We start from the raw sequence: 15437 nt of genomic DNA on the forward strand, positions 1-15437 counted from the left end.
ATCTCTAAAACATATTATTTAAAGGCCATAAAGTAGACATTGTTGTAATTCATCAACTCAAGTTCAATAACAATCACTTAGCATAAATGTGCGCTATTCATTGAATGGGTATCACTTTGGAGCAGTTTGATGTGCTGTTGCGTGAGCCTGTAGAACGCAAAACAGAGCCACCTTTGTGACATATCCACCTTGTCTCTTCAGCGCACGTGGGAATGTCAGCTGGAGTAAACAGTTCTCGTGCACACTGAATGAGCAGATATGAAACATGTAGGGCAATGGGAGATTTTCCACAAGTTATTCAATCATGGATGGTTTCATTATCTCGGGCGGATAAAGTATAAGAAGATAAAAATAATAAAAGCAAAAATGTGTCTCCAAATATACTTGGGCGGCTATTAATATACCTGGGCGGCCTGCCCAAGTAAAGTCTATGTGTGGGAAGCCCTGAACACAAACTGACCTTAGTTACCCAAACTAAGGTCAGTAGCTAAGGAGGCTCCCAGAGAGCCTAACAATTTAGCATACTACCCTATTGCCTAGTCGAGCTCTAGGAGCGGAGGCATCAACATGACGACTCTCTAAACGAAAGGAGGCCAACTACACCCCACGTATGCGAAACCGCACAGGGAAGTTTTCAGAGGGCCTACAACCTGGAACAAGATGTCCTAGCAGAGCTCTGGCAAAAGCGGAGACCTCAATAAAGATATCTCTCTGTAGCGAGAGGAGGCCTGATGAAGCTTGCAGTAGATGGCCCGAGCTCAAGGAGTGGAGGCCTCAATATAATGACCCTCTAAAACGAAAGGAGGCCTAAGTATGCGCCACGCATATGAAACCATACAGAGAGGCTCACAGAGTTGTTCTAAACTATTTTGTCGTTTTAATGCATTGAAAAATCAAAATTTACTTTTGTCATGGCAAAAAAGATAGTTGAATTTAATTTAAATTGAATAAAACTATACAATGACATTATAAATAATAAATATAAATGTCATGAACAATTGGCCCTTTGCAAAGACCCGCCCCCCCCCCAGTTACTGTTGCTTTGTCCAACAAGCCGTGGCGCTATCACGCCACACGCAGTGAAGAATACATCACAGAGCAAAGAGAATACGGACAACACATCGACAGACAAGACAAAGCAGGTTACTTATGATATTAAACAAAGTCCCAGCTTTCAAACTATGTAGTTTTTTAAGAAATTCAAACAATAAAAAAATTTTGTGGCTCTTTAATGTGTCGTGACCATGGTCGTGACAGATTGCTGTAGCGCCTCAGCTCAAGAGGCTCGTAAACCGATCATCTCTTCCTACTAGTCCATTTATAGCATCAAATAAACATGAATGAACATGAGAATGAATGTTGTTTCAAACGCGGAAAGATGTCACTATACACAACTTTTCAAGTTTAACTCCACCGAGGTTAATCTTCTAACTCCTGACTGCTTTGTCGGACAAAATGGCGGATTCGGCGTTCTGATTGGTTAGATTGCTTGTCAATCAAACTCCCGGCGAAAGGTCAATTCAGGCCATTTTTATTGATTTCTTTGAAACTATCTGACATACAATTTCAATTGCCATTGTCTCACTAGCTGATATATCAGAATTGAATAGTCAGACTTTGCCAGAGGTAAGTGCACATAACTTTGGGTTGGAAGATTAGATAAATATAGTCTATTCCTTTTCACGCTTATGTGTATTATGCGTCTGCATGTATATCTCTGTTTACCCCTCTGATGTGGTTTCAGGATCAAACATTAGAGGACGTTGAGCAGGTGCGTGGCAGCAGCAGCGTGTAAATATGTGTGTGTTGATTGGCTGGCTGGTTTTGTGCCGTTTTTTATCTGCATCACTTTTTTATAAAATGGTCGCTACATTAATCCAGCTTCATCTTCGACTATTTGTTGTGTATGCCTGCTCATGGGGCAGTGATAGGTTTCTGATAGTTACATAGAGGTATGCATAGATTTCATATTATTTTCATTCAATACTGTGTATAAGCAAAGGTATGTGAAATCCAATGCATGGAAAGCAAATTGGTGCCGTCTGGTGGGAGAAATAAAGAAAATCATTTGGGATACCATGGTTTAACCACTAGACGCCTGTACCGAATAAATAAATAAATGAATAAATACAGTATCTCACAGAAGTGAGTACACCCCTCACATTTTTGTAAATATTTTATTATATCTTTTCATGTGACAACACTGAAGAAATGACACTTTGCTACAATGTAAAGTAGTGAGTGTACAGCTTGTATAACAGTGCAAATTTGCTGTCGCCTCAAAATAACTCAACACACAGCCATTGATGTCTAAACCGCTGGCCACAAAAGTGTGTACACCCCTAAGTAAAAAAAATTCCAAATTGGGCCCAATTACCCATTTTCTCTCCCCGGTGTCATGTGACTCGTTAGTGTTACAAGGTCAGAATTTGGTGTTATCGCTCTCACTCTCTCATACTGGTCACTGGAAGTTCAACATGGCACCTCGTAGCAAAGAACTCTCTGAGGATCTGAAAAAAAGAATTGTTGCTCTACATAAAGATGGCGTAGGCTATAAGAAGATTGCCAAGACCCTGAAACTGAGCTGCAGCACGGTGGCCAAGACCATACAGCGGTTCAACAGGACAGGTTCCACTCAGAACAGGCCTCGTCATGGTCAACCAAAGAAGTTGAGTGCACGTGCTCAGCGTCATATTCAGAGGTTGTGTTTGGAAAATAGACATATGAGTGCTGCCAGCATTGCTGCAGAGGTTGAAGGGGTGGGGGGTCAGCCTGTCAGTGCTCAGACCATACGCCGCACACTGCATCAAATTGGTCTGCATGGCTGTCGTCCCAGAAGGAAGCATCTTCTAAAGATGATGCAAAAGAAAGCCTGCAAACAGTTTGCTGAAGACAAGCAGACTAAGGACATGGATTACTGGAACCATGTCCTGTGGTCTGATGAGACCAAGATAAATATAATATAATATAATATAATATAATATAATATAATATAATATAATATAATATAATATAATATAATATAATATAATATAATATAATATAATATAATATAGTATAATATAGTATAATATAGTATAATATAATATAATAGATATATTATAAGATTGAACATTTTTATTGCTATTTTATTGCTAGATTTATTCTTTCTTCATTATTATTATTTTATTTATTTATTTTTATTGACAGTGTTATTAATGCTTTGGCAATGTAAAGATTTCTTTCTCCATGCCAATATAGCTATTTTGAATCCTGAATCTTGAATCTTGATAAACTTATTTGGTTCAGATGGTGTCAAGCGTGTGGTGGCAACCAGGTGAGGAGTACAAAGACAAGTGTGTCTTGTCTGCAGTCAAACATGGTGGTGGGATTGTCATGGTCTGGGGCTGCATGATTGCTGCCGGCACTGGGGAGCTACAGTTCATTGAGGGAACCATAAATGAGCAGAGCATGATCCCCTCCCTTCAGAGACTGGGCCACAGGGCAGTATTCCAACATGATAATGACCCCAAACACACCTCCAAGACGACCACTGCCTTGCTAAAGAAGCTGAGGATAAAGGTGATGGACTGGCCAAGCATGTCTCCAGACCTAAACCCTATTGAACATCTGTGGGGCATCCTCAAACGGAAGGTGGAGGAGCACATGGTCTTTGACATCCACCAGTGGAAGAGGACTCCATTGGCAACCTGTGAAGCTCTGGTGAACTCCATGCCCTAGAGGGTTAAGGCAGTGCTGGAAAATAATGGTGGCCACACAAAATATTGACACTTTGGGCCCAGTTTGGACATTTTCACTTAGGGGTGTACTCACTTTTGTGGCCAGCGGTTTAGACATTAATGGCTGTGTGTTGAGTTATTTTGAAGGAACAGCAAATTTACACTGTTATACAAGCTGTACACTTTACATTGTAGCAAAGTGTCATTTCTTCAGTGTTGTGAAATGAAAAGATATAATAAAATGAGACTTTCACCTTCTTTCCCATTAAATATATCTAAAAAAAAAAATTCAGCTGGAGATCAGGTTTGACTCTATCACAGTGTAGGGAGTTTGATCTTTGTTGGCTGCCTTAATAAGCACCTTTCCTTTGACAGCAGCTACCTTCATACTATCCTGATTGAATGTTGGGACAAATCCACTGCTTCATAAAACTTGCATTGCCATGAATATCACCACCTTGTGCCTCTGGGTCTGCGAGTGTCTATAAGTGTTTGTATATACCACCTAAGCAATTCTTTACACTCCAAGACACCTGATGCACTGGCATTTGTATTCTATAATTCCTAACCTCCAAATCAGAGGGCTCAAAATATGCTTAACATCACAGAAGGCTATCGTGAAATTACTGGCTCTGTCAAAATGGGATCTCTGGACAAAAACAAGAAACAGGCATATCAAACAGGTTAGACTAAATTAGATATTCTTCAGTAAAAAAATTATTGTGTGCTGCTGTTTTAGTTTGAGCCCTTGGCAGAGAATCTTGGCCCGCTGACTGACTTCTGCATGCTGTGATGGAAAGAATTTCATCTGCCTTGGGAAACTGCATGGACACTACCCAGAATTAATCAGGAAGGCAGATTTAGAGTGAGCCTTGTTGTGTATGGATTGTGTTATAGGACATTGGTAGGAAATGCAGATGCTGCTGTAAAGAGTGGATTATGCTTTATTGAGCTGCATCTCTAAAAGCTTAATGGGCCTTAGTCAGGGTAGACAGACACAATAATTATTGTTTGTGCAAATGTTAGCCATAAAGTCTGTTCAAGGGGTTGTGGGTATTTTTTTTTTTTTTTTTTTCAACATTGAAAATATGTCTTTCCAAAATAATTCCTGGTGGCCAACTCTTATGAAAGTGGTATGAGATTTAGACATAATTAAGTCAACCCATTAAACAGACATTTTTTGCATTTATCTCTATCATAGCCTCATTTTCATTTGCAAATAAATAAATACATGAATAAATAAATAAATAAAATAAATATGGAATCTACCAAGACTAAGGTCAATTCACACCTTATAAATTACAGAAAACATGTTCCAGAATCTCACTTGCATAAGGGATTCCAAGTGCATCATGGGAATTTTTCAAGCATCTGAATGTTGCCTTTAGTTCTAGCCTGATTTTACAGTTATTGTTTATCTGTGTGCAGAAAGCCAAATTGGGTCCGATCAAAAAAGTCACCACCCCTGTGGATGACAGTGGGTCCAGTTTACCTTCCAGCAGTATAGACAGAGTCAAGCTCACAGACTTTAATTTCTTGGCAGTATTGGGAAAAGGCAGTTTTGGAAAGGTGAGTTTACAACCACTTCCCCATTATTAGGTGTCTTACTAATTGCATACATTTACTCACCACCATATGATTGGCTCTCCCTTTTTATATGCAAATTGAGTCATTGGAATATATTCATTTTTAAGGCTATTTACTTTTTCCATTTTATGATGCACAAATGAGGTGCATATGGACCTTTTTATGGACCTTTGACTGTTCCTAAGGTTTGGTCTAAAATAGGTACAAATGGGTTTAATTTTCCTGTGATTTTTTTTTCTTTTTCTCACTACCAATATATATTTAACTACTATAACTATATACCTGCATTTCTTTCTTTATTTGTTTGTTTATTTATTTTCTATATATGTATGTAATCATTTTTGTACTGTGATATATTAGATGCTGCCCTTCTTGTCCTGCTTTTTCTGAATAAAGGCTAAATAAAATTAAAAACAAAATGATTAATGACAAAAAAAATATGCTTTTTCTTTTTCAGTGAAAATGGTTTGGTATCATAAGTTTGCCAATGGCCCTAACTGGCAGTTTGAGCTTTTGTTATCTCCATACTCAGGTGATGCTTGCTGAGATGAAGTCTACTGATGAACTTTATGCTATAAAGATCCTGAAGAAGGATGTGGTCATCCAGGATGATGATGTTGAATGCACCATGGTAGAGAAACGAGTTCTAGCTCAGCAGGACAAACCTCCATTCCTCACCCATCTCCACTCCTGCTTTCAGACTGTGGTGAGGAACTCTCTCTTTGAATTATTATTTATGCATTGGTTGGACACTTTTATGTAAACCAATTTATATTGCATTCAAACAGAAGACTCTGTTAACCAGTCATTTTGTCTGTGGGCCAGTGGTGTAATGTAACGAAGTAATAATACTTCGTTACAGTACTTAAGTATTGTTTGAGAGAATCTGTACTTTACTTGAGTCTTTATATTTCTGTCAACTTTTACTTTTACTCCACTACATTTCCTAAATAAAATGTATACTTTTACTCCGATACATTTTCCCATAAAGCATTTTCGTTACTTACTACAAAATAAAGTCGGAAGAACACAGACTGCAAGCAAGTGCTCGCACAACCGCTGTTGATTTCATTATACGGGTTGCATCCGTTGCTGGAGCGGCAGAGAAGAGTGCGCTGTCATTATACAGTACGAGAGCGGCCTCTAGAGGTGAAATAAAAACTATTACTGATGCCTCGTATAGTTTGTTTTGACACGTGATGTGAGGCTGCGCGCTGCACAGAGCGGGACACTTCAAAAACGGATTTAAAATGAACAACAAAACGGTATTTTATACAGTGTACACTACAGTACATGTTTTCATATCATTATAAAGTAATTAGTTAGATGCTGCATTAGTGGAGAACAGTAGTATGTTCTCCGTCGAGGCTAACATTGTTTTAATCGCTTGAGGTACTACTAATGTGACAAAAATACCAACTGTTTAATGTCACGATTGTTATCATTCATTTGCATTAGTTTATATCCATTTGTTCGCTGGTATGCATTCATTATCAAGCGAAGTTGCATATTTAAACTGTACCCTCATCATGCAGCGACAGAAACATAAAACAGAAATGTATTCGATTTCAGTTCTTTTTATTGGCACTGTAACACATATTTTGATAAGATCATCATCAAGTTTTCTAAAATAGAAGCAAATAATGTGTACATATAATAGACCCATGCTATATTTTGTCTGTAAAGATGGTAAGTTTTAAGCATAGCTGTTATGAAATGGTAACACTTTACATTAAGAGTCCATTTGTAAATTAAAGGTTTATAAAAGTATTGTTCATTGTTAATTTCAACATTTACATTTTTGCATTTTAAAGTTGTCTCTTACATTAGTTATAATGCACTATGAATTAACATTAGGGTTAGGGTTAGGGATACAATCAATGTATAATTAATATATTAGTATTTTTTATATTTAAAAATTACTATAAACATTTTGCCATTTTTTAATTCAAAGAAACAAAATGTATGAAAGATTTAAAACTGAACACAATCTTGCTGCTCAAACTGTGTATAGAACAATTTTTAATGATATTTTTTGCTCCTTTTGTATTTTACATTTACTTGTACTTTTACTTTCAATACTTAAGTACATTTAATATAAAAAAAAAATATTTTCGTACTTGAGTACAAAAAATATCACATACTTTAAAACTTTTACTCAAGTAACATTCTAAACAGTGACTTTGACTTCTACCAAAGTCATTTTCTGGTAAGATAACTACTTTTACTCAAGTATGGTTTTCGAGTACTTTATACAGCACTGCTGTGGGCTAAATGATAATCCCACTAATGGTACTCACATACCAAACATACACCTTTCAGAATCAGAATTTCTTTGAAGGATTGAATACTCAAAAAATCCTTCATTGTTTTTGTTTGTTTGAGTTTTGTTTGTGTTTGGCAACTGAAATACCCATTTACAGTGATCCCAAAAGATATTTAGTCATCCTAAAATTGTATGAATGCTTTTGCATTAGCCAACTAAACTAAATATGTACTATATATATTCGGTTTGGTAAGTTTAATATATAGTTCAGAATGATTTTAAAAAAGTATATTTTAAAAACAACCAACTGGAATTAAAAAAAAAAAAAATCATAATGAGCAAGTACATCATAAATCCATTCTCCAAACCGTGTTTTTGTCTTATAATGAATCACTATGGTACACCTATAATAAGTGTATTTTAGACTGGTTTGGGTCTTACCCAAACTTAAACACGCAAACCTATAGACTAAACGCGTAAATGAACAGCAAGAATGCATTAAAGGTATTCAGTTTTCAGTAGGAAAGTTGTCATTTAAGCGGCCCCTAAAGTAATAATTAACAGTTTTTACAACAGAAGTGATTCAATCAAAAAGCTTGATAAGAATTTTCCTATTGTCACTGTGAAACTACTTTGAAACAATATGCATTGTGAAAAGCGCTATAGAAATGAAGATGACTTGACTTGACTTACCACAGCAGAATAGCACAGTACCTGCCTGACTCGTCATAGACATAAAAGAGAGAAGTAGCTTTGGCTACAGTGTTCTTCCGCAAGACGCACAAAGTTCTGTTTATTAACCACTAGAGCTTCGAAAGTTACAGACTGCAGCTTTTATATAGTTTTAGTATCTTAAAACTCTTTTCCAATCTGTGCAGCATTTTTTTGTGGGGGATTTTGTATTTTAATGAGTACAAATATGTAAGGACATGGAAAAAGCAAATACTTAATACAGTAATGCAACATACAGTATATTAAAAATGCAAAAGGGAAATATATACAGTACTATAGGGGAATATATTTGAACATACTTTTAAAATAGCAGCTGGACTTTTTAGAAATCTGTGGTTCTGTTTTTTTGTTGTTATAGTTGTTGTTTTCTCAAAGTTGAAATGGTTTCCATAAATGTTTAAAACATCAGCATTACAAAACAATACAAACACTTTTTTGTGGTACATATTGTGGTAATTTCTGAATGTAATGCTTGGTTAAAATAGTTATGAGGTTTAATATGTATTTATTTCAATATAGTCACATTTGATTAAAAAAAAAAAAAAAGCTGAAAAGTGTTTATGCACAGAGCATGCGAAATGACAGGGCGAATGAGAAGGATCCATTTACTGAAAGTTTTAATGAAACAATTACAATTTAAGCCACCATAACCAACAAGTGAAAAGCACAAAATCAAAACACCTAGGTAACAGTCCATTAGAAATAAAACAAAAACTTAGGCAATAGTGACCTCTGATGGTGAGGTGATGGTACAAACTGTTATTATGACAGACAAAGATGAAGAGAAATGAAATAGACATAGAGCAGATCTACTCTAGAGATGCTTTGCATCAACATCCAACCATAAAAAAGTACTAAAGTTAACATACACACGCGCGCACACACACACACACACACACACACACACACACACACACACACACACACACACACACACACACACACACACACACACACACACACACACACACACAAAATGTTAACTTATTCATCCACCAAATGTGACGTAAGGAAGATATAACTCTTGACATTAGATTAATGGCTGCAATCCACTGCACAACGTCTGCCCAGATTTTTGCTACAATTAGCACTCTGCAGAAGTTGATGCTAGTTGTAGAACGTCAACAGATTCAGTCTGTAGATTTTGGTCAGTCGAATTTTATAGATATCACAAAAATTGTGTAGTGTATGATGAGTACAGACTGCCATTTTTAATGTGTGATGCCCAGTTTTTTTTTTTCTGTAACCATTTACAAAGTTAGCAAGTGCGTGATGCAAAGTGTTTTGAAATTTGTTCATATTTTAAAAGTTGTGCTGTGTATTCCAGCCTTAGGTGGCAAAAAAAAATCTGCCTTTTTTGACCATTATTAACCATTCATAAAATGATTGCAATACAATGTAAGAAATTAGTAAATAGTAACTTGATGATTTATGATCAATTGTTGATTGTCAATTCCAGAACTTTTGATAATGGAACTTCATTTAGACAAAGCCTTTCAGACAAGCACAATGTGAAAGTTTGTCTTAACAGTATCATATATATGTAGTTGTTTTTGATGTTTTTTTTTTTGTTTTTTTTTTTTTCATAGGATCGTCTATATTTCGTAATGGAGTATGTTAATGGTGGTGATCTTATGTACCACATCCAGCAAGTGGGCAAATTTAAGGAGCCACAGGCAGTGTAAGCAACTCTATTATTGTATTTATACATGTGTATACCCTATCCAGATTTCTTGGTTTGAGCTTTAAGCATGTAGTACTTTATGTGTGTTTGTAGACCAAGGTGAATTTATGTGGAAGAATCTGCTTGTTGTTGCAGGTTCTATGCTGCAGAGATTGCTGTTGGGCTCTTTTTCTTGCACAAGAAAGGAATCATATACAGGTGAACACATAAAATCCACATTCAAATCCACATTCAAATATTTCTGTCAATAGTTTCAAAGTGTAAGCTAGTTGGCAGTCATTTAGAAGCCAATAATTGGCCCTTATGTCACTAGGATAAAAAAGGGTATGCAGCTTTTATCTGTCTGTCTGTCTGCCATTCAAATGGTCAGTTAGGTCCTTGGCCTTAACAATATGCTAAATGTCAACCTCAAGATGTTGTTTATCTTCAGTTTTATTTCTATTTTATATTTCCCATACATTAAAGAAAAAAAAATCTTTCATTTGGAACTTTTTGGAACAAAAAAGGGCTGATGATTTAAATGAAAGTGTAAAATGTGGATTAGATAACAATTAAAAGTGTATTTTTACTGCAATTAACTGAATGTTGTGTGATTTTGGTTGTAAGATACAGTAGTAAAAGTCATTTGTGTCTATGTGTCTAAAAAAAGTCTGTATTCGTGAAATGTGCCAAATATTTCCTTGACTCCTATTAAATAACATAAAAAAAAACAACAACAACAAAAAACCCCAAACAAACCAGGAATTCACTTAAATCTGACTCTCTTTAGGAGCTAAACCTAGTTATTTGGCTTGTTTTTCTTTGAGTGACTAAATTGGCCTAGGGAAATAGAGCAAACAGATTAACTGACGTCAGCTGGAATGAAAGAGACAGAGACCTTGTTTTTTTGTTTTTGTTTTTTTGTTTTTTTTTGGGGGGGGGGGTGAATGTGGGTATGTGCATCACTTCACAGTGCACTTGCTTTTACATTATTGTGCTCATGTGCTGGGGGGTAAAGCAAAAAGAGATTCATATACAGTGTGTATATATATTATATAATATATTATAAACATTTAAACAGCAAGACAAGCATCTTTTTTTTGTCTGTAACTCCAATTTCCTGATTTCAGTAACACCCTGTCTATGGTAATTTACTGCAGTGTTATTTTTTTAATCTTTTTCAGGGATCTGAAATTAGATAATGTCATGCTGGATGCAGAGGGTCATATTAAGATTGCAGACTTTGGTATGTGCAAGGAGAACATTGTGGAGGGTGTGACCACCCGTACATTTTGTGGAACACCAGACTACATTGCTCCAGAGGTGAGTGATGGAGCATGTTTCCTGCGGGCATTACCAGTCCTGCCAGATTCACAGCAAGTGCTGAATATAAATGTGACTAGCAGTGACTAAAAGTGTTTAGGACTTGAACCCATGGGTTCCTGAACCTGTGGGTTGCTTAATTGTGGTTTGTTTCATTGTTGGTTGAATCTGTATAAACAAAAACTGATTTAAGGTTTTGCCTCATTTAAAAAAAAACAAAAAAAAAAAACTACAACATGCCACTGATTTGATCCATGAATATTTCATTGAATTCTACAACAAAGTTTCAGAGGAGCTAGTTTATCTAATCCTGTCAATTATTACGCAAGAATATATAAACAGCTGCTTACATCTCCCTCTTGACGTTTCTTCTGGCATTTGGTAATTTTTTTTTGTACCATCCATTTGATTACGTTTTTCCGTGAACCCTTTTCAAATTTCTGGGGTTCTCTGAAGTGGAAGTCATCATAACAAATACTGAATGTTCAATAGGCCAAAACAAGCACCGACTAGGGTTGGGAATCGATAATCGATTCCAATTCAGGAATCGGATCCTTAAGGTCAGGAACCTGAAACTTGTTTTAAAATTAAAATTCCGATTCCGCTTATAGATTACTGTGTGCGCATTTTAATGTGATTTCAAACCATTTTTAAGTGCAAAACAAAAATAAGCTCAATTCGGCACTCGCACCGTGCGCTATTTTCTTTGCGCACAGAGAGTCACCTCTCATATAGAGTGCAATAATGAATTGAGTTCTTGTACACGTCTTTTTGCGCTTGAATGCACAAATACACACACAATTATGTCAAAATTATGTAAACACAGTGACAGTTATATTTTAAGTGAACGTAAACAGTTGAGAAAGAAAACGTCTTGTCTTTAATAATGTTTAAGATTTATATTAGTTAGTCCAGTTGTTTTTGCTGTGGTATTTCTGTTAAAGTAGGAAAATGTTAGTGTTCTTTAGGCTGCTTAATTTGTGTAGGCTGCTGATTTTTGTTGATGGAAATCAGCTGCAACAAAACATTTTGTCAAAAGAAACAGAATAAATATGTTTGATATAAATGTTTGACTCAATGTTTTTACCTTACTTGAAATTGGGAATCAATTAGAATTGTAATTGATATGTGTAATTGGAAACGCTAAAATTTCTTAATACTGATCTATTCATATTCAAAACCAGTACGAGGCTGTCCCCTTTTCCTTGTTTACCTGTACTGAAGTTCCTCTTAACTTTATTTCCCAGAGCAGGCCCTAGCATGTGGATGCTCTACAAGTGCCAGCTGCTCTGCCTTTGTTACATAAGCTCTTTTACAATGCAAGTTTTCTGTGGCACTTCCACACTTCATATTGATGAGCTTTATCTGTTTTGACATCCTCAGACACACAGTCACAATATCTTTCACTCTCTTTACCTTTTTTTTGCTTTTCTACTACACATACTCAGACCATAGTGGCATGACATGACAGTAGGAGGCAGAGTTGTCTTCTAAAGCAAATCTTTAAAAGTCATCTGTAAAGGCTGCCACAAGTTTTTTAACATCACATTTCTCCACACACACAAAAGCAAACCCTCTGTATCTCTATTCTACTAAACAAACCCTCCCACCTAACCAGCCTGTTCACACCAAGACGATTGTTAGGTGCAAAAATTCAGTGCGCTTAACATTTTAATTTAAAAGAACGTCAGTTAAGGCCAGTTCACTCCAAGGACAATAACTATACTGAAAAAGATAACATTTTAAAAATCGTTATAAATGTAAAAGAATAGCAGAGTCCACACCACAACTATAATGATAGCAGCACAGAGGAACTATAGCGTTGGAATCACTTTTTACAACATTTTTTTTTTTAATCAGCTGATGATTGAAAAAAACATTGACAGCCAGAATCCATAAACCATCCTGCTGTAAAGGGCTCAAACATTTAATGTGGCAGACAAAAAAACTGCAGCACATGCTTAGAATAAACAAAATGATATTATGTGTTTGTGTGGACGCAAATATAGTATAGTTATCTGCACAGTTATCATTCTTGGTGTGAAATGGACCTTTCAAGTTGTCTGTTCAGATCGACACATTTGCATACCTTCAATGCAACAGAATTTTATTTTTCCAATTGCTTTACAAATAACTGGCCAGGCAGTTTTAATCACACTTTTACCCATGTGTCCGTAAATACTGCTGTTACTGTCAAGGTTCTGTTTAGTTTCATTGCGTTTTTGTTCATATGCTTAGGTTTCTTGTGTATCCTTTCAGTGTAGGATTTGCCTTACCCTAGTTCCCTTGGTTATTCTTTAGTTAATCATTCTGTTCAGCTGTTTCCTGTTTAGTTCCCTCATTTACTCTGTGTATAAATATTCCCTGATTTGTTCAGTTCTTTGTCGTTCATCGTGTGGATTATTTGAGTTTAATGTTCGTTGCTATTTCCTGAGTATTCTAGTTGACTATTTTTTGAGATTTCCTGTTTTAAGCTTCTTTGGATTGTAGACCTGTGACAGTTACAGACAGTAAAAAAAAATCTTTTTCTTTCTAAGCAACAGTAAATTGCAGAGGAAGAATCTGGATCTGGCTCTACATTCAAATATAGTTTCGCTGTTTTTTCTCCATGAGAAGCAGAAATGGAAAGATGCGCTGCCCTTGCGTTTGTTTGTTTGTTTGTTTTTAATGCAACATTTTGAACAATGAAAACATAAAAGCAGTTATGAAAAATAAAAGTCATAGCAAATCAAATACTAATACAAACATAAGTTAATTAGTTTTTAAAATGCTGAACATTTGTGTTGGTGTGAACTGTGTAGTCCATTTAGGAGTGGTTGTGAAATGGCTGTCTGTATGGTAAACTCCTTTACCATTTACCATCAAAAAATTAAGTTGTAGCAATGCGACTTTTAAAGTCATAACATTTTGACAATTGTGAATAAATTAGAATAGAATAAAGACAATACAATAACAATTCAGTAGCTGTAAACTTTATTTAGCGATATCAGTGTGATTTTGTGTGAAAACATCGTCGTATATGAAAAAAGTTAAAAACGTTAGTACACACCATCAGTTTAGTGTCATATCTGCTGAAATAAACATAAATCACAGAATTCTACTTTTGTAGCTGTAAAATAAAAGTAAAAATGTGTGTGTGTCTTTGTATGTTAGTGACCGTTTGTCCTCCACTCTTTTTTTCAGAGCATTACTCTCTCTCTCTTTCTGTCTCTTTCTCTGACCTACATTTTATGCCGTGGTAATGCATGTTATCTGGGAACATGTATCTGTATGTTAACTTGAGTGTAAAGTGTGTCAAAGGTAGAACAGCAGTAACACATGGCTAACCGTAAATTTGTAACGTTCTTTTGTATCTTAGCGAGAACCTCCAATTGTGTTCTATTGTTTTTAAAATAAGCTAATTGCAATTTGGCTTGTTTCTCAAAAATATATGACCAAAATATTATAGTAACACTTTACAATAAGGACTAATTTATTAACAGTAGCTAATGCATTAGCTAACATATTTCTTATAGCATTTATTAATCTTTGTCAGTGTTAGTTAATAAAAATGCAACTGTTAATTTTTTATTCATGTTAATTCAAAGTGCCTTAACTGATGTTAACTAATATTACTTAGAATGAATTAGTGAATGTTAAAATGAACTTGAATTTAACCAGCATTTATTAATCTCAGTTAATGTTAACTAATATAGTTAACTAATAACCTATAATAAATGAGTCCTTAGTGTTAAGTTCAAGAGGAAGGAATGTGTGAAGCTTAAATCCATTTTCAGACCTGAGCCTCTCTACTAACACATACATCTGTTTACTTTTATCACTCACATGGGAACATAAAGTGTCAAAACAAAGAATTTATAAAGTGATTATCTATTATTCTGTCATTTGCTTCATGAGCTTGGTTAATAATTGAGCTAAGATATCAGTAGATGTTTATTTTTCACCCCAGTGATTTATTTAGTGTGAATTTGATATTTTCTCAGTGCATCTCAATCAGCCTTTGTTAATATGGGATGTGTACTTTATGGTTATGATTTATTTATTATGTGTGTTTGTGTGTGGTGGTTCTCTTTATTTTGAAATATAAGATTCAACATCTAAAGCTACAAACAAAACCTTGGGCGTCTACAGCCATGATCTAGAACTG

General features: G+C 35.4%; 1 protein-coding gene across 1 annotated transcript in view; it reads left to right on the top strand.

Annotated features, from left to right (window-relative positions):
* prkcaa (protein kinase C, alpha, a) overlaps window positions 1–15437 on the top strand; it is a 183704-nt gene that overhangs the window by 150850 nt on the left and 17417 nt on the right. Inside the window, exons 9-13 of the mRNA XM_067373002.1 lie at window positions 5148–5288; window positions 5839–6012; window positions 9894–9985; window positions 10124–10186; window positions 11152–11290. Of these exons, the coding sequence (XP_067229103.1) occupies window positions 5148–5288; window positions 5839–6012; window positions 9894–9985; window positions 10124–10186; window positions 11152–11290 (609 nt within the window). The remainder of the gene's footprint in view (window positions 1–5147; window positions 5289–5838; window positions 6013–9893; window positions 9986–10123; window positions 10187–11151; window positions 11291–15437) is intronic.

This window comes from Chanodichthys erythropterus, chromosome 21 (assembly GCF_024489055.1).
Source record: "Chanodichthys erythropterus isolate Z2021 chromosome 21, ASM2448905v1, whole genome shotgun sequence".
NCBI lineage: Eukaryota > Metazoa > Chordata > Actinopteri > Cypriniformes > Xenocyprididae > Chanodichthys > Chanodichthys erythropterus.